We start from the raw sequence: 24796 nt of genomic DNA, 5'->3' as shown, positions 1-24796 counted from the left end.
TCTTATCCATAACTGTATCTATTAATTTATTTGTATCTAGGTCAGGTATCTTTTTTAGGCTGATTGTGGGATATGGTATGTGAATCTAATTTCTGCCACACTGCTTTTCAGTTTTCCCCATAGTTTTTTATTGAATAATAAGTTCTTCCCCCAGTAATTGGGAACTTTATTTTTCATCACTCTGTGTTATCATATTAATGCACTTCTACATCTTGTGTTTCTGATCTGTCCCACTGATCTACTTTGTTATTTGTAACCAGTACTAAATAGTTTTCATAATAATTACTTTTGGGGACTGCTAAGTCCTCTTTTTTCCCATTTTTCCCATTTTCCCATGAGATTTTTGATTGTATGTTTCTCTAGATGAATTTTGTTATTATTTTTTTTAGACCTATAAAGTAACCCTTTGGTAGTTCAGTTGACATAGCATTAAAAAAATGAATTTAGGTAATATTGTCATTTTATTGTATTGGCATGGCCCAACCACGAATAATAAATATTTCTCTAAATGTTTAAATTATTTATTTTCATTCCATTGTTGTTGTCCAGTCATTTTCAGTGGTGTTTCACTCTTTGTGACTTTATTTGGGGTTTTCTTAGCAAAGATTCTGGATTGATTTGCTATTTCCTTCTTCAGCTCATTTGACAGATGAGGAAACTAAGGCACATAGGGTTAAGTGACTTGCCCAGGGTCACACAGCTAGTAAGTGTTTGAGACTAGATTTGATCTCAGGAAAATAAGTCTTCCTGACATCAGGCCTGGAACTCTATCCACTGTACCACCTAATTCCCTGGCCCAGACTTCAATTATTCCCTGGTTTTTATACCCCTGTTCCCCTTTTATTTTCCTTGTTATTATCTATTTACCAAAATTGAAATTTATTTTACTTGTGGCTATGGGCCCTCCAACTTTATTTTTCCTCTTAATTTTTAAATTATTCTTACTTTTCCTTAGACTTGTTTCCTTTTTGAATTTAATGTAGTAATACACTAAACTTGTGTGTGTGTGTGTTCAATTGTCTTTTGTTTGGTCTAGATAAGAATGAGGTTAATGTTATTCCCGCACCTCACCCCTTCTTACATTGCGTCTATTCTTCTTACACACTCCAATTATAAGAAATAGTAAGTACCACATCTCTCTTCCTCATTTCTTTCCTCAGATATTCACACATCCTTCCCTTTTATTTCCTCTGTTAAGGTCATCAAAGCAGAAAAAACAACTCATTACCTCTGTTTTTTCCTACTTAATCTCCACTGTGACCTTTGAAATCATTAGGATTCTAATAGAATATTTTTCTCTTTCTTTTCCATCATATCATCAGTGTTGTGGCATTATCCTCTTCTGGGTTTATATCTTCATTGTATCTTGACCTATAACATTTCTTAATAGCGTTCAGTGAGTATTCTTGGGTTTAATCGGATGTCTAGCCTCAGCTCCTGATTTAGGACTTTTTGCCAGGGCCTCCACCTAACTCCTACAGTCTTGCACGAGGTGGTCAGGTCTTTGGCTCTGACCCTATTTTCCTGGGTTCTTGCCTCTGGTTCCCACTTTGGTCATGTTTGCTCTGAGTAAAGTCCAAGTACCATATACTTGGTCAGAGATTTGTGGTTGGTTATCTCTGCTCAGGGTCCTGCTTTGGTGTCCTCCACCCCCACCCTGGGGGCTTCCTTGGTTGGGACGTTGCCATGATCATCCATACCGCCCGCCCCCAAGGGCTTCCCCAGTCAGAATTCTGCCACAGACCAATGACCTACTCATCTGATTTTGTGCTGTCTTTCAGCAGTCAAAGCCTCTTGCTTTGTTTTTATGTAGTCTTGGGTTGGATGACAGCACTTACTGATAGATCTCTTTGGATTTCTTGGTCATTGGTCGGTCTCCTGCCCTTTTGAGATCTCTTAAGCAGAAGTGGTCTAGAGCTGGGAGATTTTCACACCCTCCTCTTAGCCAGAAGTTCCTATTCCCTCCATATGAGCAGATAAATACCTAAGTGGGTACTCACTTGTTGAATTATTATGAAGAAAGATATCCAGGTTATTTTCATGCTCCGTTTTAAAACACTCAATGTTTTATCACATGATTAACTCAAGGCATAATTACTTATTTCTATGTCAATTCCCTCTAATAGACCATAAGCTCTGGGAAGATCAGGACTGGGATTTGTCTAAAGCTTATCTTTCTGCTAGCACCTAGCCACTGCACTGCATATACTAGTAGTCCACTGCATATACTAGGTGCTTAAAAATGTTTGTTGAATTCAGTTGGACAAAATGAGATGTCTTATACTTACTCTCTATTTGGGAGTGGAGATCGTTGACTATCACTTGTAGCTGCCCAATGGTCATGTCTCTCAGGTCAGTAGGTTTTAAACTTCTTTTCATCAAACATTCACTTATATGAGGCATGTGTGGCAGCTAAAATTGGGAAGGAAAGGGGAAAAAGACTTAAATAGGATGGCTTGATCAAACTCAAGGTTCAGCTGCCCCAAGAGATCCACCCATCATCACCACCACCACCACCACCACCAGCAACAGCAACAATAACACTCAATCAAATCATCATAATCAATTAATCCTCCTCCTCCTCCTCCTCACCCTTACCATGAGCACCACCAGCACCACCATCGTGATTCACATTTATATGACATTCAAGGTTTAAAAAGTTCTTTACTCTCAGCAATCCTATGATTGAGATTATAATCCCTATTTTGTAGATGAACTAACTTGAAACTTAGTCATACTGCAAGGAACTTAGTAAGAGGGGATTCAAATTCAGACTTCCTACTCCCAAGGTCAAGGCACTGTTCATTCTTCCATCAAAAGAGAAGAACATTTATTGCTATTCAGTCACTATTAACTTAGGAAGTATACCTTTTTTTGCAGGGTAATTGGGGTCAAGTGACTTACCCAGGGTCACACAGATAGTAAATGTCAAGTGTCTGAAACTAGATTTGAACTCAGGTCCCCCCGAATCCAGGGTTGGTGCTTTATCCACTGTGCCACGTAGCTGCCCCCACTTTTGTCTTTTCTTTATCTATGTTTATGCCTTTAGTTTTTTTCTCATCTTACTGCTATTACTAAGCATTTCTAGACCTATGTGAATAACAGTGGGGAAAAGGAACATCCTTGCTTTACTCCTGCATTTGTAGGGAAAGCTTCTAGTATCTCCCTGACTGCAAATAATGATAACTTTTGGCCTAGGTCTATGATTAAGTCATTTTTGTGTTGTTTTTTTTTTTTTTTTTTTTTTTAGTGAGGCAGTTGGGGTTAAGTGACTTGCCCAGGGTCACACAGCTAGTAAGTGTTAAGTGTCTGAGGCCGGATTTTGAACTCAGGTACTCCTGACTCCAGGGCCGGTGCTCTATCCACTGCACCATCTAGCTGCCCCATGACTAAGTCATTTTTAAGAGACTGAATTTTTGAAATTCCTTGGGGTTCAAGAGTTTCTGAACATATGGCTAATGGGACCTAGGAAAACCAATTATGCCTTAGTTGCATATTAAGCAATACATATTACATATTAAGAAAAATTCAGTAATTTGTACAAGAAAAATTGGAAGTTTGGTAGGATAGAAGAAAGGGCACTGGCTTGGGATGAGGAAGCTGGTTGAAAATAAAATTTTATTACTAACTCACTATGGGGTCTTGAAATAATGTTTGTTTCAAGACCCCATAGTGAGTTTGTTATCTCTCTTGGCCTCAAGTTTTTATCTTTAAAATGGGGAGAGGAGAGATTGGATGCTATTATGTCCAAGGTTCCTTCTAGTTCTTAAGGTCCTCTTCCTAATGTCAGTTTCCCTTTTGAGAAATCTTTTGCTTCTATAGCTATCATATAGCAAGAGACTAAGTCCTGGGAACAAAAAGAATCACAGTGACCCGTTTCCCAATGACACTGGGTACTTTTCTAAAAAATGCCATTGAGAAATCCAGGATTGTGTAACTCTGAGTAGGGAAGGACTGAGATCACATTGGCCACTTGGCAGCTTTCTAAATGTTTGCATGGTCACTTACAAGATCGGCCACTGGAGATTTTTTCCTGTTTTGTTTCTCCACTTCTACTTGCATCTTTGCCATTGGTTTGGCCATAGCAAGTGCCATCTTGGCCTCTGCCTGCAGCTTCCTTTGTCTGGTAAGGAAATCCATGTCATCCAGGGATTCCGACTCCTCTTCGGTTGTGTCTCTGTCCGAGTAGGAAGAGCTCTGCTTACTCTGTGGGGGGACGAGAACACAACAATCAAGAACTTCTTTACTTTTTCCATGCTCCAGAAAGTGGATGCCTGCTAGGGAACAGCAGAATCTCTCTTCTCTTCTACAACAGCTCTGTATGCCTGAGTGCTTTGGGTTTGAATTGATGCTCACTTGTCCATTCCTATATCTCATGACATGATTTCGGTGTCCTTGGTGCTGAAGGCAGCCCCCCAAATGTCTTTTCAGTCAATGTCAGGAGGAGAAGAAAATGAAACTTTCTGATTTCAGTATGAGTAAAATATGAGGAATATGATGCAATGAATTATAAGAGAGATTTGAATTTGTAAAATTCAAGCTTCCCTTGACTCAAACTTTTTTTTGTTGAGTGGCCAGACAAAATAAAAAAGAATTGAAAGGTCACTCTCAAATTTAATCCAAAATTTATGTAATCTGGGGCACAGCAGGAAGGACCACACTTTGTGGAGCAAATGAAACTGTGACACTCAACGGGCAGAAATGAGCCAACCATCTCCAGGTCTGATCACTAATAGAGAGATCACCTTTGAATAGGGTCTCCCCAGGCCTCCACTGCTCTGCCTTCTCACCTGCCCCTTTTGGATTCCTCATTACCCTATAAGATTCAGCTCAGGGATTATCTACATGAAGCCTTTCTCAGTCTTACCAGTATTATCGCTCTCCTATAAACCTACTGTACTTTAACTGCTCTGCATTTTGTATTTAGGTGTCTTTGTATTGAGCATCACATTGTAAATTTAGAGCTGAAACAGACTTCATAGTCCATCTAGTCCAAACTCTTCTTTCTATTAAGGAGGAAGTGGAGGCTCAGCGGGTTCAAGTGACTTGCTCAGGGTCACACAATAAATGTCAGAGGCAGGATTTGAACCCAGGCCTTCCTGATTCCAACTCCAACACTCTACTAACCTGATGGTCTTTTTGGTGGCAACCATGATGGTTAGAGTTTGTACTTAAAAGCCCATCAGGAAGAAAACACTGCCTCATATTTCTTCCATAGGAACATTTGCCTTCTATTTATTTCAAAGTTATTGCATTTGTACTTTTAATGGATCATAATTTCCTTCCTCACTAATTATAATTTTCCAAGAGTTTAAAAATGTGAGAAATTTCACCCAATTTTTCTGCCACAACTCTTGTCTACGAATGAACTCAATAGCTTAATGAGCTCAGGAAGAGGACACATTGGGGGTTAAGAATCTCCATGGGCTTACCATAGGTGACAAAGGGGTATCCAGGCTTGTTTCTGTCTTACTGTCATCTGCGTCACTGTCTTTGTCACTGCCGCTGTCATTCACAAAACAAATTTGCAAGTTCATCCCGCTTTGTAGCCTGGACCAAAAAAAAAAAAAAAAGCACATTGAGATGTAATTTTGTGGTTTTCTTCTTCTGCTGCAATCATATCATTTCCTTGAGAAAAAGTTTTTCAGGAAAGTACTTCCAACAGAAAGGCAGTGACTATGTGGTGATACAGACAGAGAGACAGAATGAGATAGAGCGAGAGCGAAAGAGAGAAAGAGAGAGAGAGAGAGAGAGAGAGAGAGAGAGAGAGAGCGAGCACGAGAGAGCGCACTAACAAGTATTGGCTTTTGAATCAGGAAGAACTAGGTGTAACTGCTGACACATTGTACATGTTTGACCCTGTATGTGTGGGTTTGAATCCCATGCAAATGCTCACTAAGTCATGACCCTTATTTTCATCCTCTGTGTTGGCAAAGTGAAAAGGAGGGCTAGATTTGGCGTTAGGAAACATTAATAGCTTCAAACTGCAGCAAAGGATTTTGGGACACTACCTAAGTAGCATGTGCTTTCACAAACCTCAAAGTGCTAGGCAAAAGTTAGCTTTGTTATTTTTTATTTTCTTAATCCTGGTAATCTGTTTCAGAGACATCCACATGAAATGAATGGGGAAAGCCTCATCTTCCACCATCTTGCCTGGAGCTGGAGATGATGAACCACTTTCTAATTGATTTCCACTCCCAGCCACAATCAGATTTGCCAGAGTCTTTAGAAGGTCAAAGATGGCTATTACTGACCTGGGTGCTTTCTTGGCTTGGACCCTACATTCCTGCAGTAGGTTACATACAGCTAAATAGCCCATAGCAAATGCCACCTCACCTGGAGGGAAAAGCCTTAAGGAGGAAAACATGGACAATTGTTTTTTTCAAGTAATTTATTATAGGAATGTCTTAGGGGGCCTTGCTTGAGAATATTTGCCAACTACCACCATTGGGAGCTTGTTTATGTCCTTTTTGGAAAAAAAAGGGACCAGTACCCACAAGTACAGGGGCCCTCAAACACTGGAAGTTGGAACTCTGAAAGAGCAGTTCTTAACTTGGGATTTGTGGACCCCATAGGGTTCCATTGATGGATATCAGGGGGTTCATATACTTGGAAAAAATAGCTCTATTTTTGCTAACCTCTAACAGGAATGATTTAAAACCATTCTTTTGAGAAGGGCTCCAAGGGTTTCATATGCCTGCAAAAAGGCTTTGACACATGAAGTCAAGAACTCTTGCTCTACAAAGAATCACTGCTGAGATATTTGGTGTTGCATGCTTGGCCCACAGAGGCTGGAAGACCAGAAAAGCCCTTGGGCCACAGGCAGCTGGTTCTCCACAAATCTCCAGGCAGCTCTGTCTGTATTAGAACTTCATGCCTCTGGGAGTTTAGTCTCCAAAGGTTACTTAAAATACAGTTGTAGCATGGTACTGTCCATGTGCACTTAAGCCCCTACCAGGATCTTATTCTGGGACTTGAAGTGTACGTGGTATTCTTCAAGAGTGCTGGATTTGAAGTCAGAAGGCCCCAGGTTCAGATTCTGATTTTGTCACTTACTTCCTGCGTGACCTTGGGCAATTCTCAAAGTCTTAGGGACTCAGTTTCCCCATCAAGGGCTTGGAGTAGATATCCTTGAAGGCTGCTTCCAGCTTTAAGTCTATGATCAATGCCATTTGATAATTAGTTGAAAAGAACATTTCCCATAGTACTACTATTAGCCCTAGTCTATATTTGATCTTCAAGAAGGGAGAGAAATTAGATCAGTGCTTTTATTGGTAACAGGAATTTCTGAGTGTGGGCATTCTGATCAATTTAGGGAGTCAACTTTCTGCAACTTTAGTCTTAAAAAGTTGCCCAGATCCCTGAAAAGTTAAGTGATTTTCCCAATGTCACACCATATGAGTCCAAGGTGGGGCTTGAACTCAGGTCTTCTTGGCTTCAAGGCCAGTTCTTTAACACTGACACTGTCTAGTGAACTTCCCCCCAGCTTTCCAAGAAGTGCTTATTGAACTAATTTGAGCCAGGTCACAGGGTCTAGAGGATGACGGGATTGGACTCCCACTAGCATTAGTCTCTTCTCTATGGCCAGCAGCAACCTGTCCAGTACCTATGAAATTTTATTCCCAAATAGCATAAATGCTAAAGCACCAGTTCTCATGGCACTTACTTAAGATACTTCCTTTGACTCAAAGCAATAAGGAACAAACATAAAGTGATCCAAGTTGCCAGACAACACAGCAGCAACAGCAGTCTAGTGCCACCTATTGTTGAAATCAGTGATTAATGAAGGTTTTGAGCACCTTTTACTCTAGAACACATCTGGGCTCCCTTGAGTTCACGGTGCTCTCTTCTGCCCTTGGTCAGAGGTGAGCGCTAAGGAATATGGATGTCCATCAGTCAACAAGCATGGATGGAGTGCTTCCTATGTTCCAGGCATTGTCAAACCTATGGCTTCTAGGAAGAGGGGGAAAGCTGCCCTGGTGTCTTTAAGAAAATTGGTCTATGGGGGCAGCTGGTGCATAAAGCACCAGCCCTGGATTCAGAAGGACCTGAGTTCAAATCTGACCTCAGACACTTGACACTAACTGTGTGACCCTGGACAAGTCACTTAACCCTCATTGCCCTGCAAAAAAAAAGAAAAGAAAATTGGTCTACCCATGACAAGTCTTCTCCTGGGGACATACTTCTTTTGCATGAGACTAGCTTATGCTTTGATGCATCTATCAAGACACAGAGACAGAAAAAGAGAGAGAAAGGAGGGAGACAGAGAGACACAGTGAAAGAAAAGAGACAGAAGCAGTGATATACAGAGAAAGGAGACAAAGAAAGAGAGAAAGGAGAGAGACAGAGTAAGAGACAGAGAAACAAGAGAGACAAAGACAGAGAGAGACAAAGATAGAAACACACACACACACAGAATGCACATAGAGAAGGACTGTTTCATACATAATAGCATAAGACCCAAGATCTAGATCTGGAAGGCACTTCAGAGACCATCTTTCCCAACCCTTTTCACTTGTAAAATGAGGAATCTGAGGACACAGGAAGATTAAGGGACTTGCCTGAGGTTACAAGGGCAGTACATATCAGAAGTGTGATTTGAACCCAGACCCTTTGACACCAGACAGTGCTCTTTCCCCATCACCACAGCTAAGTCTTCTAAGGGTTGTAGGTTTTCCTCTTGAACCATTGTTAATTCTGATAATAAGTTCTACAATCCTGTCCCAAGGGATTCCTCCCAGGGGATGACGATTTAGCAGTGAAGACCAAACCAGAATGTTTATCCAATCTAATACTTCTAAGGGAAGAAAGAGTCCAAAGGGAAGTGGGCAAGATTTAGCAGTCAGAGGGAATGAAATAAGAAAGCCCCCTTGGGTAGAAATTCAGGAAATCGCCTTAGTATTTCTTTATCGCCGTGGGAAACTGGATAGACCTTTTTATAGGGTGAGACCCATAATTCCTTACAGAACTAATCACCAAGAATGTGACTCTCTGGAAAAGGAAATTATGTGACATGACAGCGAATGGTTCAGAAGGGATTGTAGTAAAAATACCTTACAATGGGCTCAGATTTCAAGAGGGATTCGTTTGCTTTTCGCAGAGCTCTGAGCATGGATTAAGACGAAAGAGACTGCACACAAATTCCCGGCTAGGCTCTGGGAGCAGCTACTTGAAGTAAGTGGACAGCTCAGTCCTCTTGCTGGAGCTTCTGGCCTGCCTGGCGCAGGGTAATGGACTACATAACCTCTCAGGGTCCCTTCTTGTCCCAGAATGCTTCCTAAGAGGCTGGGGAATGTTGCAAACTTTCCTAGTTTTGCTTAAGAGGTGTTTTTTTTTTTTTGTTTTGTTGTTATATGGAAAGATTCAATGGCAGGGAGCAGTAAATGACTGGTTAAAAAAATGCAAAGGCATAAATAAAGTATTAAAAATGAATGCAGGGGCAGCTAGGTGGCGCAGTGGATAAAGCACCGGCCCTGGATTCAGGAGTACCTGAGTTCAAATCCGGCCTCAGACACTTGACACTTACTAGCTGTGTGACCCTGGGCAAGTCACTTAACCCCCATTGCCCCGCAAAAAAAAAAAAATGAATGCAGTAATAAGTCCAAGTTATTTGGAACTTTGAAAGTAGTTCTAGGCAAAATAAAGAAATACTTTCAGCCTCATTCATTCATTCATTCATTCAACAAGGATTTATTGAATGCCTTCTATGTGCTGTTTGCCATCAATTTAAAGACAACAAAAAATAGAATTTTGATCTCACAAAATTTACATTTTACTGGGGAGGGGGAATAATGTGCACATAAGAAAGAAAATATAAATAAATATGGGAAATAAACACAGAATCATCTGGTGGGAGGAGAGCAGTGACCACCAGGGGGAAGCCAATGCTTGGAGAATTTAGGATTTGGGTGAGGGTACCCAGACCTTTCCCTGATACAGACTCTACCTGCTATATACTTTTTTCCCTTCCCTTCCCTTCCCTTCCCTTCCCTTCCCTTCCCTTCCCTTCCCTTCCCTTCCCTTCCCTTCCCTTCCCTCCCCTCCCCTCCCCTCCCCTCCCCTCCCCTCCCCTCCCCTCTCCTTTCTTTTGCTTTCTGCAGGGCAATTAGGGTTAAGTGACTTGCCCAGGGTCACACAGCTAGTGTCAAGGGTCTGAGGCCGGATTTGAACTCAGGTCCTCCTGACTCCAAGGCCAGTGCTCTATCCACTGCAGCGTCACCTAGCTGCCCCCTCCAATATACTTTTGTAGATGGTTTCATGAACTGTTGCAGTTGGAAAAAATCATCTTCTGTTGAGGAATCCCTCAGAACTTTCCTAGGCTGGTCTTTAGGTGATAGGTGCCCAGCCTATTGCCAGGTTCACATTCAAAGTCTTTCCAGCTCGGTGGGACTTGTCAGGGCTTATATTCTATTGGCAGAGCTTTCAAGAGCCCAAGGTCAGCTCTCTGCTACAATGAGGCATCAGAAACAGGCTTGTTGTGGAGGATCCACTTAATCAGGGGAGAGTTCCAAGGAATCTAAACCAGTGGCCAATATTTAACAACCAGCTCTCTGAAGGAACAATAGGCTTTTCAGTTTAATCTGCATTATTAACATTTTGCCCATCTCTTTCTTAAGTCTAGACAAACACAAAGTAATAAATCAAACCTTGATTTATAGTGTTTGCCAACTTTTGAGGTATAAATGCTCACGCTGAAAATTTAACTATCAGCTCTGGCTACAGCACCCCTCTGAATCCAACTCAGGTTACTCAATTATCATTTGCCCTATGGTGAGTCTTATGTGGACTTGCTGGCTGGGGATTCTTCCCAAAGGTCGGCTTTCTGGTTACCTAAGAAACTGCTCGTTACCTATGCACCATCCAGCCATGAACAAGAAAAGATGAAGTCTCAGAGTCACTGGCAGTGAGGATCAGGGGCCTGAAATCAGGAGATATTCTCCATGGAGAAGGCTCAGTGAGCATGAAATGAGAAATGATCATTGAGTCTTTTGGAGAATTTAGAGGACCTCCAAGGAGCTTTCTGTATTCTAATGATAGAGTCCTAGCCATCAAAAAGGGTGGGGGAGAATGGAGAGAGATTTAGAGTGACAGGAAGATAGGGAGGGAAAGAGAAGAGGGAATGGAGAGTGTGGAGGTGGGGGAGGGGAGAGATGGAGAGAGACTAGAGGCAGAGATAGAAACAGAACAAAAGATAGCCAGAGAGAGACAAGGATAGAGACAGAGACAGAGATGTGTGAGTGTGTGTGTGTGTGTGTGTGTGTGTGTGAGAGAGAGAGAGAGAGAGAGAGAGAGAGAGAGAGAGAGAGAGAGAGAGAGAGAAGAGAAGAGAAGAGAAGAGAAGAGAAGAGAAGAGAAGAGAAGAGAAGAGAAGAGAAGAGAAGAGAAGAGAAGAGAAAGAGGGAGGGAAGGAGACAGAGACAGAAAGAAACAGAGAATGAAAGACAGAGAGACAAGAATAGACAGACTTTCCCCAAAGTCACACACATGTAGTAAGCAATACATCCAAAATTCAGATCTCGACCCTCTTGGACTCAGAATCCACTGGTATTTCTACTCTTTGTTTCTTGCCAGTGTGGATGCTCTTTCCTTGGGTCCAGATCAGAACCCTGACACTTACCTTATGAGATCCTTTTATGAAATGAATTCACCCACCAATGGCCACCCTTCTAAGGATGAAACTTGCTTGCTTTGGCTGGCCTGGTCCTCAGACAGCAGGTATAAATAAATTCCTGTGCTAAAAGCCCTCCTAAAATGTTTAACATGATTGTAACATATAACCTATATCAAATTGCTTACTGGCCTCGGGAAGGGGGAGGGAAGGGAGGATGGGAGAAAAATTTGGAAGTCAAAAAATATCTTTACATGTAATTGGGAAAAATTGAAAATAAAAAAATAAATTTAAAAAATAAAAAAGTAATTTAACAACAACAACAACAAAAAATAAAAAATAATTAAAAAAAAAGTCCTTGGTAAGCTTTGCTTGGTAAGACTGAGTCCTGCTGCCCCTGCTTTTGAAAATCCAGTCTCACCTGATGTCAAAAAAAGGCATCAGAGTTGAACTTTAATGGATGCCCAAGAATAACAAATCATTACAAAGGCAGGTTGTGATTCTTTGCTTCTTCTTGGAAGGCAGTCACAGTCTTCATTGTAAAACCACCACAGGTGGAAGTGTCCCTGTGTTTGGCTTCCATAAATGCATTTTGCATTATCAGCCTGTGAGACCATGATTCCAAAAGCCACATGCCCAACTCTGTTATTCTTGACTCAATATTCCTCGCTCTTTCTGGGACAGGCCATTAAAATACATTATTTTCCATTTATTTTAATGGATCTTTGATGCATTATTCATAAGCAGCATATATAATGAATAATCACCCCTATTTTTATGCCACATCTTTTTTCTATTTCATGAGGATTTCAGAGGGGATGGGGCATAAAATATGAATTACCACTATCCAAGGGCAGCTGTAAACACATGCAATTGTTTCTTAAAACTTGTTGCTTGGAAAGAATATGGGAAATGTTTGGGTTTGTGCAAGATGGGCTTGTCATTATGTCTATTTGAAAGTACCTTCATGTGCATTATATACACACACAAGCTGATAGAGAAATGCAGCTTTGGATTTTGAAATGAGACATAGTCAGTAAAATGAAATTGAGAAAAAAATGTACAATAAAATGTGATGGGTGATTAACTATAGACTGGATCACTTGAGATGTGTGTGTGTGTGTGTGTGTGTGTGTGTATTAGGTAGATGGGGGAGAAGGAAATAAGTATTGATTAAATGCCTACCATGAGGAAAGGGGGGAAAGCCTTTATGAAGTGCCTACTATGTGCCAAACACTGTGCTAAGCACTTTACAAATATTATTTTATTTGATCCTCTTGACAGTCCTGGGAGGTAGAGGTGTTATTATCCCTATTTTTTTTTTGGCAGGGCAATGAGGGTATAAGTGACTTGCCCAGGGTCACACAGCTAGGATGGGTTAAGTGTCTGAGGCCAGATTTGAACTCAGGACCTCCTGAATCCAGGGCCAGTGCTTTATCCACTGCGCCACCTAGCTGCCCTCTATTATACCTATTCTACAGATAAACAGATAAGGGGAGGGAAGAAAACAATAATAATAATAATAGTGCCTACTATGTGCCAGTCACTGTGCTAAGTGCTTTACAAATATCATCTCATTTGATCCCTACAATAGCCTCAGGAGGTAGGTGCTGTTATCCCTATTTTACAGTTGAGGAAACTGAGGCAGACAGACATTAGGTGATCTACTCAGGGTCATACAGCTATTGTATGAGGCTAGGTTTGAACTCAGGTCTTTTTGACTCCAGTCCCAGGGCTCTAGCCCCTATGTCACTTAGCTGCCTCTAACTCTAGTGTGTACCAGATACTGTGATAATGCTTTACAAATATTATGGATTTGATTAGATAGATGATAGATAGGATAGAGATTTAGATGTGTGGGAATTGATATTTCAATCTTCCAGATAAGGAAACTCCCTCTAGCAATGCAGGTCAGTGCCTTCTCCACAAGTCATGGTCTTAGGGAGTCTCCAAGAAGCACTGAGAGGGTCAAGTGAAGGAAGTGACTTGCCCAGGATCACACATTGAGAATGTGGCAAAGACCTGAACTCAGGTCTTCTGAATCAGAAGCTAGCTTTCTTTTGTGCCTCGCCTCTCTAGCAAACCTCAATTATCCTGAAACAAGAGAGGACAGGCACCAGAATCTAGATGCCGATTTGTATTGGGACATAATGTGTTAAATTGCTGACTATGTGCTTACAGAATCTGGCTCTGGTTAGTCTTTCCAGACTGGATGACACACAGTATTCCTCCTCGCAAATCCTATCCGCTGGCGGGCCTGGCCTCCTGGAGATTCCTTGTCCAAGATATTCCAACTCCCACCTCGCGTCTTAGAACCAACTGCCTCCTTTAAGGGCTCAGCTTAAGTGCCACCTCCTCTCATAAGCCTTCCTCCACCCTTCCCTCATTTGCTAATGCTTCCGCTATTCCCTGGGGCAGCTAGGTGGTGCTGCAGTGGATAGAGCACTGGTCCTGAAGTTTGGAGGACCTGAGTTCAAATATTACCTCAGACAATCACTAGCTGTATGACCCTGGGCAAGTCACTTAAACCCAAGTGCCTTAAACATCCAGGGCCATGTCCAGTCATTCTGATACATTCTCTTGCCACTGGACCCAGATGGCTCTGGAGGAGAGAGTGAGGGTAGTGACCCTGCACAGCCTCCTTCACTTCAATCTAATTCTGTGCAAATCATGCCATCACTTCCCGATGTTATGTTCTCTTTGAGAATGAAGGACAAGACATCCAGAGCAGCTATCCCCATCAAATTAGAACATCTGTTTTCTATTTACTTATCTGTGTCCATGGTATTTTCCCCAGGAGAAAAGAAGCTCTGTGAGAGTGAACAGTGTTTAAATTTTGGTCTGCATATCCCCGGTATCTTCCCCACTACTTGGCATAAAGTTGTTACAGTGAAATGTACTCTTTTTCTTTTATGACTGCAGCCAAATGAACGGATGCTTTGTTTAGGAAAACGAACAGCTCTGATCACTGAGGGTGGGAGGAAGGAAAGCAAAGGAGGAAGTCAGAAGTGGGGGGAGCTCGAATTATACTTCAGTCTCTATTCCATTCTTTCTCCCTTTGGATCCCTTGTCTCTTCACCATTTTCTGGTCTCTGCTGCCCCCCAGCTCTAGGTAACTCCTGTCTCTTAGCTTGTTGTTCAGTCATTTTTAAGTCATGTCTGATTCTTTGTGACGCTATTTGTTGTTTTCTTGTGTGTTTTTTTTTGGGGGGGGGCAGAGATACTGAAGTGGTTTGCCATTTCCTTCTCCAGCTCAGTTTTACAGATGAGGAAACTAAGGCAAACAGGGTAGTAAGCTAGTAAGTGTCTGAGGCGAGATTTGAACTCAGGAAGATGAGATTCCAAGCCCCAGTACTCCATCCACTGTGCCACCTAGTGGCCCCCTCTGCTAGCTCCTGTTTAATTTGACATTTTCTTCCCCTTTAGAATATAAGCTTCTTGAGGGCAGGAGCTGTTTGCCTAGCACACAGTAGGTGCTTGTAGATGAATTCAGTGATGAAACAATCCTGGAGTAAATTATGAAGACAGTGCTAACTCTGCTACTATAGTCTACTATCCAAGTCCAACTGTGCCCTAATAGCAGCATGGGAATCCTTTTTACTTATTTTATTTTGTACCTTGTGAGTGGGTCATTTACTGCCTATATGAGGATGATCCATGCATAACCTGTACAGGAAATGTTTAAGTTTCTTTGTTCCTTTAGGAAGTTCCTCTAGTATATTAGGAGTTGTAGCTCTTTAGGGGCTGGCTGAAGAATCAGCCACATCCCTGGTGGCCTTTAAAAAAAACAAATCATCTAGCTGTGTGACCCTGGGCAACTCACTTAACCCTCATTGCCCTGCAAAAAAAAAAAAAAAAAAAAAAGCAAATCTTGCTAAGTCACCACAAGAGAGGTTCCAGCAGAGTTTGACAAGGCAGGGAGGGGGAAGAGATTTCTTCCCCTCTCATGTTAGCATCCAAAGGAACAGAGACCTTTCTGGAGTGAGTCATGACGGGCTGAGTCAGCCATGACAGTCTAGAGTTGAGTTGCAGAGGGAATAGGTTCTGGGAGCCCAGTGGACTAGCTCTTGGGCACTTGTGGGGGTGGATGAGGATACCAAGAGAAAAGAAAGAACACTGGAGTACTGCCTCATTAGACATGTGGTTCCTTGGCTACAGGTGTTCCCTAAGTGGGTGTCTCTCTAATAGTGTCCAAGTAGACCTACTCTGCCTTGGCTCCCCCTTTCTTCTCTCACTTTTCTCCTTTAGGGATTTCATTAATTGGCTCCAATAATCATATCTCTACAGAAGACTCCCATGTCTCTCTCTCATCCCCGGATCATTAGTTTCTCATTTTCAATGGCCTTGCAAGTATCTGTGGCTGGCTGTTTCATCAGTGCCTCAAGCTCCACATGTGCAAAGTTGCATCCATCATACGCTCCCACAAAACAGGCTTCTCCTGCTGATGGCGCCACCATCTTCCCAATCACATGGGTGTGAAACGTCTTTGACTTTCCCTTTCTCCTGTCCCCACGTCCAATCCCATTCCATCCCAAGTGTTGGAGATTTCATCTCTAGATGATCTCTTCATGTGCATCTTCTCCTTCCCATTCTCACAGTGCTCGGCATAAAGCGGTCACTTAATAAATGCATGCTGATTAATTGTTTGGCCATTCTTCATATTATACAGGGACTACTGGAATAGTTTCTTAATTTGGGTTTTCCATCCCAGGTACTTTCTTCTTCAACTATCCCCCACTCCTCTTTCTCCTTCCATCTCTGCCTGATGATATAGTTCCTTCACAATCCAGCCCTCCAGGAAGCATGCCCACAGAGTTTGGTGGTACAGTGATAGAGCACTGGATCTGAAGTTAGGAAGTCCTGTAGCTTACTAGCTATGTGACCCTGGGCAAGTCACTTGACCTCTGTCTGCCTCAGGTTCTTCAGCTACAAAAGGGGGAATCTTAATAGCACCTATCTCCTGGGGTTGTTATGTGGCTAAAACAAGGTAATATTTGTAAAGTGCTTTGCCAACCCTAAGGTGCTATAAAAATCAGTTGTTATTATTATTATGCTAAGAATTGCTCTAGAATTCAATCAGACCAACTTCTTCTTCTTCTTCTTCTTCTTCTTCTTCTTCTTCTTCTTCTTCTTCTTCTTCTTCTTGCAGGGCAATTGGGGTTAAGTGACTTGCCCAGGGTCACACAGCTAGTAAGTGTTAAGTGTCTGAGGCCGTATTTGAACTCAGGTACTCCTGACTCCAGGGATGGTGTTCTATCCACTGCACCACCTAGCTGCCCCCAAACCAACTTCTTGACGATCCTTACACACTGCATTCCATCTTCCATCTATGTGCTCTTGTGTGAGCTGGGCTTCATTTCCAATAAGAGTCAGATTCTGATTCTACATCCAGTTTTCTTTCCACCATGCCATTCAGCGGCAGCCTTGAGACCCTAATTTGGGGAAGGATACTTTAGGAATTGGATAGGGGAAATGGTCTCCCTCCCTAACTCTCTATCTTGTGGTTCAAATTAGAAAACTTCCTTAACCTCCTTGAACAAATGCCCAGATGCAAAGAAATGAAGGCCATGGAGGTAGTAGAATGAAATATCCCTTTCTCCTTTGGGGCTTCTTTGGAGACAGTGTGACACAATCGAGAGGGCACTGGCTCTGGAATCAGAGGTCCTAGGTTGAAATCCTGTTTCTGATTCCTCCTCATTGCATGACCTTGGACAATTCACTTAATCTCCACAGGCCTCAGTTTCCCCAACTGTAAAATGAGGGGAGTGGCAAGTTAACCTCCAAGGTCCCTTCCAGCTTCAGTTCTCAGCTCTTATGATGCCCCACATCCTTTTCTCCTCTTGTTCCTTTTTAGAGTAAGAATTAAAGTCTGGATTCTGACACATGCACAAGCTGAGTGATGCTGGGAATCCAGCTAGCACTGTTAAGTGGCCATAAAACCCTCTCACTGCTCGAAAAACAAGCCGGTTGTGGTTCTGAGAGCTTGCCAGGTTTGGCTCAAACATCACCACAGAAGCCACTTTTAGGATAATTATGAAAGTTTGGAAAGGACAAAAGCTTTTCATCTATGGAGCCTCAGCCTGCACGCCTTCCCTATGGTCCTCTTGAGGGCCATGACTGCTCGGCTATATGCCTGGGTCCATTTCCATCACTAACAAGAACTCACACATGATTACACTTGGAATCACAGGATGCTAATGTGTGTGTGTGGGGGGGGGTAGGGTTAGAGAGCATGCTGGGAAATTCTTTGCCTTGAGTGATGCTTCTTTCCTGGTACCAGGAAAGAAGCATCACCCTCTTATGCATCCTGGCTCCTTATTAAACAATTTCTGTTTCTCTTAACTTAAAGGAAGAGCAAAATAGAACTCAAGCAGCACACATTTTGTAAAACTATAAGGATGCCAGTGGAAGTTTAAAAAAGAGGGAAGGAAGGAAATGTAGGGGACAGGAGAAGAAGAGAGGGAATAGGGAAAGGTGGTCAGCAGAAACCACAATATGAGGCAGCATGGAAAGAACCAGTGCTCTGGGGAGCCCTGCCTCTGACAGTACCCATGTGGCCGTGGGGAACTCATGAGCCTCTGTGGGCCTCAGTTTTCTGTCTGTAAAATGAAGGGGCTGTCCTGAATGGCACTGAGGTTGTTTCTCGTTCCAACTCCAAATGCGATGATCTCAAGCCAAAGCCTTAATGACCAGTGTAGGCGACCTCATGACTATGAAATTATTCAACATCATTTTCATCATGCACCTAACTCTGCAAAGTGCCCAATGAGCTCTTATTGGCCAAAGCTACTCATATTACTCAACTTCTGAGATCCCAGACACTTCTGACCACTATATTCTCCTGGATTCTCCCTCCTCTCTGAGTTTTCCTGACACCGTTCTCTCGTTTCTCCTTCTACCTTGTTTGACCTATCTCAGTCTTATTTGTTCATTCATCATTCATGTAATGTTCTATATCTGTGGATGTATCAAGGGTCTGTGCTGGGCCCTCCTTATTTCTACAGTCTCTTCATGGGGATTCCATTAGCTCCCATGAGTTTAAGAATCATTTCTCTGCAGCTGACCCCAAATCCATATAGTCAGCCCTAGTCTTTCTCCCACGTGTCACATCACAAACTGCCTATCAGACATTTCACAATGGATTTCTCTAAGGCATCTCAAATTTCAGCATGCCCAGGACAGAGTTCATCTTTCCCTTTAAGCCCATCTTTTGTATACCTCCCCTTCTCTCCACTTGTACAGCCACAACCCTAGTTCAGGACCTCATCCTCTCTCCCCAGATTTATTACAATAGCCTCCCAATTGGTTTATCTGCTCTAAGTCACTCCCTATTCCAATCCATCCCCCACACTGCTGCCAAAGGACAGCTATGCCCTCTACTCAATGAACTGCAATGGCTCCCTACTTCCTCTAAGATCACAAATAAATTCCTTCTCAGCCTGACCCCAATCTGATACACTCCCTCACACACACTCCTTTCTAGACAAACTGACCTTGCTACCATTTCTTCTTCTCTCATCTCCATGCCTTTGCAGTGGTCACTGTCCATAGTGAATAGTCTACCTCCTCACTTTTTGTAATCATTGGTTTCTTTCATGACTCTTCAAAATGCTATCTTTTACACGAGGACTTTCCTTGTCCCTCCAGCTACTAGACCCTCGCACACCCTATCATATTAACTTGATTTTTTTGTGTGTGTACATACACACACACACACACACACACACACACATTTGCTTGGCTTGGTTGATCTACAGGGCAGCCATTTATAGACTTCTCCCCTCCTTAAGCCACCCAAAGTACATTTTTATGTCATTAAGCTAATCTGTGAGCCTTTGTCCTTTTAGGGATCTGTGGGCTCTCTATGGTTGAGCCACATAATAAGGCAATGTAGGTGGATTCCCTTCTCCATCTGAATGTATTCAGGATCTTTGATACCTGTGGAGTTGCCTGCATTTCAAATAAACAGAAAAGTGAGACTGAGATTTTTCTGGCAGGCTTGACTGGAATTACTATGGATCATCCTGCCAGTAGGCCTGGACTGAGCTATTATTTATTGTTAGGAAGGTGTTGGCTTTGTTTAGAGCTGGAGTTCTTAATCTAGGGGCCATGAATTTTTATTAAAATATTACAATAACTATTTTAAGATAATTGGTTTCCTTTATAATTTGATGTATTTTGTTTAAAAAGTATTCTTCTGAGAAGGGCTGCATGGGCTTCACTAGACTGATGAAGGGGTCCAGGACACAAAAAAGGGTAAGAATTCTGGGTTTTATATCAAAACAATCTCGTACTGGCTAAGAAGTAGAGAGGAAGACCAGTGAAATAGAATAGGTATGAATTACACTATAGGAAATGACTAAAGTAATCTACTGTATGATAAACCCAAAGATTCAAGCTTTGGAACAAAAACTCATTATTTGACAAAAATTGCTGGGAAAACTGGGAAACAGTATGGCAAAAACTAGGTATAGACCAACATCTCACAGCATATAGTAAAATAAGATCAAAATGGGTATATGATTTGCACATAAAGGGTGATATCATAAGCAAATTAAGAGAATGGGAATAGTTTATCTGCCAGATTTATGAACAGGGGAAGAATTTAGGACCAAAGAAGATACAGAGAGCATTACAAAATGTAAAATAGACAATTTTGATTATATAAAATTAAAAAGCTCTGGCACACCCAAAGCCAATGCAACCAAAATTATAAGGAAAGCAGAAAATTGGGAAAAAATTGTTGCAACAAGTATTCTGATAAAAGCCTCATTTCTCAAATATATAGAGAGCTGAGTCAATTTTATAAAATTACAAGTCATTCTCCAATTGATGAATAGTGAAATAGGTAGTTTTCAGACAAAGATAATCAAAACTATCCATAGTCATATGAAAAAGTGTTCTAAATCATTATTAATTAGAGAAATGAAAATTAAAACAACTCTGAGGTATCACCTTACTCCTATCAGAGTGTCAAAAATAATGAAAAGAAAAATGTTGGATGTTGGAGGGGATGTGGGAAAACTGGGATGCTGATCCACTGTTGGTGTAATCGTGAACTGATCCAGCCATTCTGGAGACCAGTTTGGAACTATTCCCAAAAGGCAATAAAACTGTGCATACCCTTTGATCCATCAATACAGCTGGATATCCCAAAGAGATACCCCCAAAGAGAAAAACACCAATTTGTACAAAAAATATTTATAGCAGCTCTTTTTGTGGTGGCTAAAGAATTGGAAATCAAAGGAATGTCCATCAGTTGGGGAATGGCTGAACAAGCTGTGGTATGTGTTTGTAATAAAATATTATTATGCAATAAGAAATGATAAGCAGGATGATTTCAGAAAAACCTGGAAACACTTATATGAACTGATATATAGTGAAGTGAGCAGAACTAGGAGAATGTTGTGCACAGTGACAGCAATATTGTTCAATGAAGAACAGTCAGTGACAACTATTCTCAGCAATACAATGATCCAAGACAATCCCAAAAGACTAATGATGAAGCATACTATCTACTGCCAAAGAAAGAACTGATATTGATTGGACACAGACTGAAGCATGCTATCTTTCACTTTCATTTTTTTCCTTTTATCTGAGTCTTCTTATACAAAATTTGTAATATGGAACTGTTTTATGTAACTACACATATATAACCTATATCTACTTACTGCCTAGGGGTGGGGGGGAGGAGAGGGAGGGAAGGAGGAATAAAAATCAGAACTCAAAACTTTCAATTAAAACATTTATTAATTTTAAAAAAAGAACTCTTGGTCTTAGAGGAAGTGTGGTGCAATGGCAAGGGCCTTAGATTTGGATCATTATTAGCGTGGATCTTTCTCATCCCACTGTAAAATGGAGATGATCGAATCCCTTACCTTGTAGGGCTGTGGTGAGATCCTCAGACTCAGAGCTGGAAAGGACCTTCAAGGTCACAAAATCCAACTCCACCCCAGTTGTCCCCCCACCCTCTTTTTGTTTACAATCAAATGGATCGGGGGCAGCTAGATGGCGCAGTGGTTAAGGCACCGGCCCTGGATTCAGGAGTACCTGAGTTCAAATCCGGCCTCAGACACTTAACACTTACTAGCTGTGTGACCCTGGGCAAGTCACTTAACCCCCATTGCCCCGCAAAAAAAAAAAAAAAAAACCAAAAAACAATCAAATGGATCAAGCGAGTAAATATTCCAAGCATATGACAAGCCATTTTTCATTTTCTGGCTCAGACCTATAGGGTTTTCCCAGTGGGGAAATTCCCTCCACCAATGCAGACTCTTAGGGAGGTGCCATGGAGAGGCCCTGTTAAGTTGGCAGCTAGTTATATGGCAGTGGTAGTAATTGATCATGGCTGTATGAAAGCCTAAATCAGTTTCTTTCAATTCCCAGATAAAATCTCACCTTCAACAAGAAGTCTTTCTTGATCCCCTCCATTCTAGGGCCTTCCCTCTGTGATTGGCCCCAGTATATCCTGTCTTTATATTGTTTGGCCCGAGTTATTTGCATGTTGCTTCTATTAGATTGTAGGCTCCCTGAGGGCAGGGACCATCTTTTGCCTCTTTGTGCCCCCAGCTCTTAGCACAGTGCCTGTCTGGCACATGGTAAATATTCAATAAATGCTTGTTGACTTGACAGCTTCTCTTCCTGTATCCTCACCTCCCTCCTTTTTTTGCAAACATTAAGGGGCTAAATAAATGTTGACTATCATTGTTGGTTCCCCCATCCCCCCCAATAATGATGGATGGATGGTGGATGTTAAGGGATGCTGCTTCTCCTTCCATCTGCTGGGCACACACCCAGCCTCATATGCAACCAGCACACAATGGGATTTAGGGCTTTGGTGATAAAATCCCCAGGGCCACCCACTGATGATGCATCTTCATCTTTAAAGATGGATACTTCTTAGAAGATACTTTAATTAACATTCTCCTGTCCAGTGTAGCCATTAAAAAATATAAAAAGCAGCCCTCTGGCCCTTTTTTCTCTGCTTCCCACTCCCTTATAATAAATGCAGGCAATTTAGTCCTCATGGGTGACCAAAAAGAAAAAAATCACAAGGGAGGGTCCAGCTGGTGAGGCTGTTAACTGCGTGTCAAAATGAGCTGGCACAAAATTAATTGTACGTAATTAAACGGGGGCCAGTGACATTGCTTTAAAGACAGCTATTTATTAGACAAAGGAATGCTCCCTAATAGCAATTTGCTTCTCTTTCAGCTCTGGAAAAGGAATAAAATTACTTTTCATAATTCATTTGGTTTTGATCAGATTGAATTTCTTATATCTCCTCCCTCCCCTCTGCAAAAAAGTTATCTTTCAAAAGGGCAATATTTGAGAGCATCAGGGGGTAGGCCTTGGACATCTGGGGATGAAACAGCTTAATAATCATTGTGAATTCTCCAAAAAAGTCCTTCATTCAGCTGTCTTATTTGGAACACGTGACCATTTGGATATAACTCAAGTTTATACCTTAATCCAGGAAACTAATTATATAAATAAAACAATGATAAGTTCCTAAAGATTCTATGTAGGGCTCCTATAGAAGATGTGTTAGGGTGAGCACCCTTTTCTTTCCATGGTTTGCCAGACTAAGCTATCATACAGCTTTGAAACAAAGCTAAGTTTTCCACACTCCACTTGCAGGTGAATGAAACCATTCTGGTCCCATTCCTTATAGGAAAGCACACATACCTTACTGCTGATACTGAAAAGCAAATCCTTTTCTTTCTCCAAAAATCACTTTGTTTTGATTGGCCAGGTAAACCTAGTCATGGAGGCTTGGGTTTGGTTTTATCTATATACCACACACTCTCCTACCCATGAACATGCTGTTGATAATACTGTATCCAAAGAATCTGAAAGGACTTTTAAAAAAATCTTTTTTTATTTGACTTTAAATATTGAGTATTCTACTTGTATATTCCAGCTTTGGAAAAGGATAAGAAAGACAAGGGAGTCTAGATTTGAAGGATGTTAGAATTGTAGTGACATGTAAGCTGTGATCCCCACCAAAGCAGCTGCTAACACACCCCAGGCCCCTGGGGTATCTCTGTTACTGACAATCACCCTCAGTGCCTGGAGAATTGCAACATTTCCTCTTCTCAGAGCACAACCCCATTAATTACATTTATACTTTATGAGTATGGATGCCCCAGACACACAAGTGAACATGAGGGCTGGGGTGAGATACGAGAAGACAGGAGAAAATCTTACTCATTAAAGGGGCTTTTTGACAACATTAATTTTCCCCCAAATGCCACAGACCCACAATATAAGGCAAAACTTCCATGTTTATAAGATAAAGGCTCATCCCGTCCTGTGTTATTTTAGTACTGAAAGTTTCCGTCCTTTAGATTAACAAAAGGATAAACAGAAAGTTGTGCTAAAGTATCTGTAAACCTGATTTTAAAAAAGTATAACTAAACATATTTCTGTTTTGGGGGTGGATTGTGATTTTTTTGGCACACAAAGCTTCCAGTAAAGAAACTCTATCAATGCTCATTAGTACATCCTTTACAACTTGTTCAATCAATGGAGACACTAGAAGTTGAGGGGCTTGATGAGGGAGGGAAGTCACACGATGTTGGGGCAGGACTTGATGGTCAGGGTGGTGCCCACCTCTCCAATCACCATGCCTGCCTTCCTGATTTGGAGAGACCTTTCTTCAGGGGGTTTTTTCTTTGCTGATTTTTTGGCCCTTTTTTCTTCTTTAAAATTTTGCTGTTTATTTTTTTTTAAAAAGCATGACTAAGGCCAAAGCATATTTTTTTGAAAAGGCCTGGCTGAGGCTATTTGTGAATAGCTTTTTGAATTAAAAAAAATGCCTGTATTTTCTCCCTTTCAGGTAAAGCCTCACTCAGGGAGCAGCCAGAAGGATGAGCAAGGAAGATATGGGGGAAAGGAATGGAGAAAGAACCAATCCCTCAAGCATCGGTAGGACATTCAAAGTCCTTCTGGAGGTTATTGTAAGTTTCACTTCCACTTATATTATGCAACCTGTTAGACTTGACAGAAAAGCAACTTGGTGAGCCCACAGCATCCTGGAGAGCCTAGTGATCAGAGAAACCAACTGAGAGGCCATCACAGACCAGAGAAACAGGAAATAGCTGCTCTCTAAGCCCCTGATGCTGTTTGAATATGATTCTTATTGATACAAAGTTTACTTACAACAGTTAATGCAATTTGTATAAATAC

The 24796-nt window shown here is 41.6% G+C and overlaps 1 protein-coding gene across 6 annotated transcripts in view; it reads right to left on the bottom strand.

The window, feature by feature from the left end:
* LOC122749242 (schwannomin-interacting protein 1) overlaps positions 1-24796 on the bottom strand; it is an 830285-nt gene that overhangs the window by 16228 nt on the left and 789261 nt on the right. For all 6 annotated transcript variants that reach the window (XM_043995506.1, XM_043995507.1, XM_043995509.1 and 3 more), the window contains 3 exons: positions 5433-5550; positions 4009-4206; positions 2289-2412 (listed from right to left, as the gene is read on the bottom strand). In XM_043995506.1, coding sequence (XP_043851441.1) covers positions 2289-2412; positions 4009-4206; positions 5433-5550 — 440 coding nt within the window. The remainder of the gene's footprint in view (positions 1-2288; positions 2413-4008; positions 4207-5432; positions 5551-24796) is intronic.

The sequence above is a fragment of the Dromiciops gliroides genome, chromosome 3, assembly GCF_019393635.1.
Source record: "Dromiciops gliroides isolate mDroGli1 chromosome 3, mDroGli1.pri, whole genome shotgun sequence".
NCBI classification, from domain to species: domain Eukaryota; kingdom Metazoa; phylum Chordata; class Mammalia; order Microbiotheria; family Microbiotheriidae; genus Dromiciops; species Dromiciops gliroides.
The sequence above is the reverse complement of the archived record's forward strand: the minus strand, read 5'-3'. Positions and strand labels throughout refer to the sequence as shown.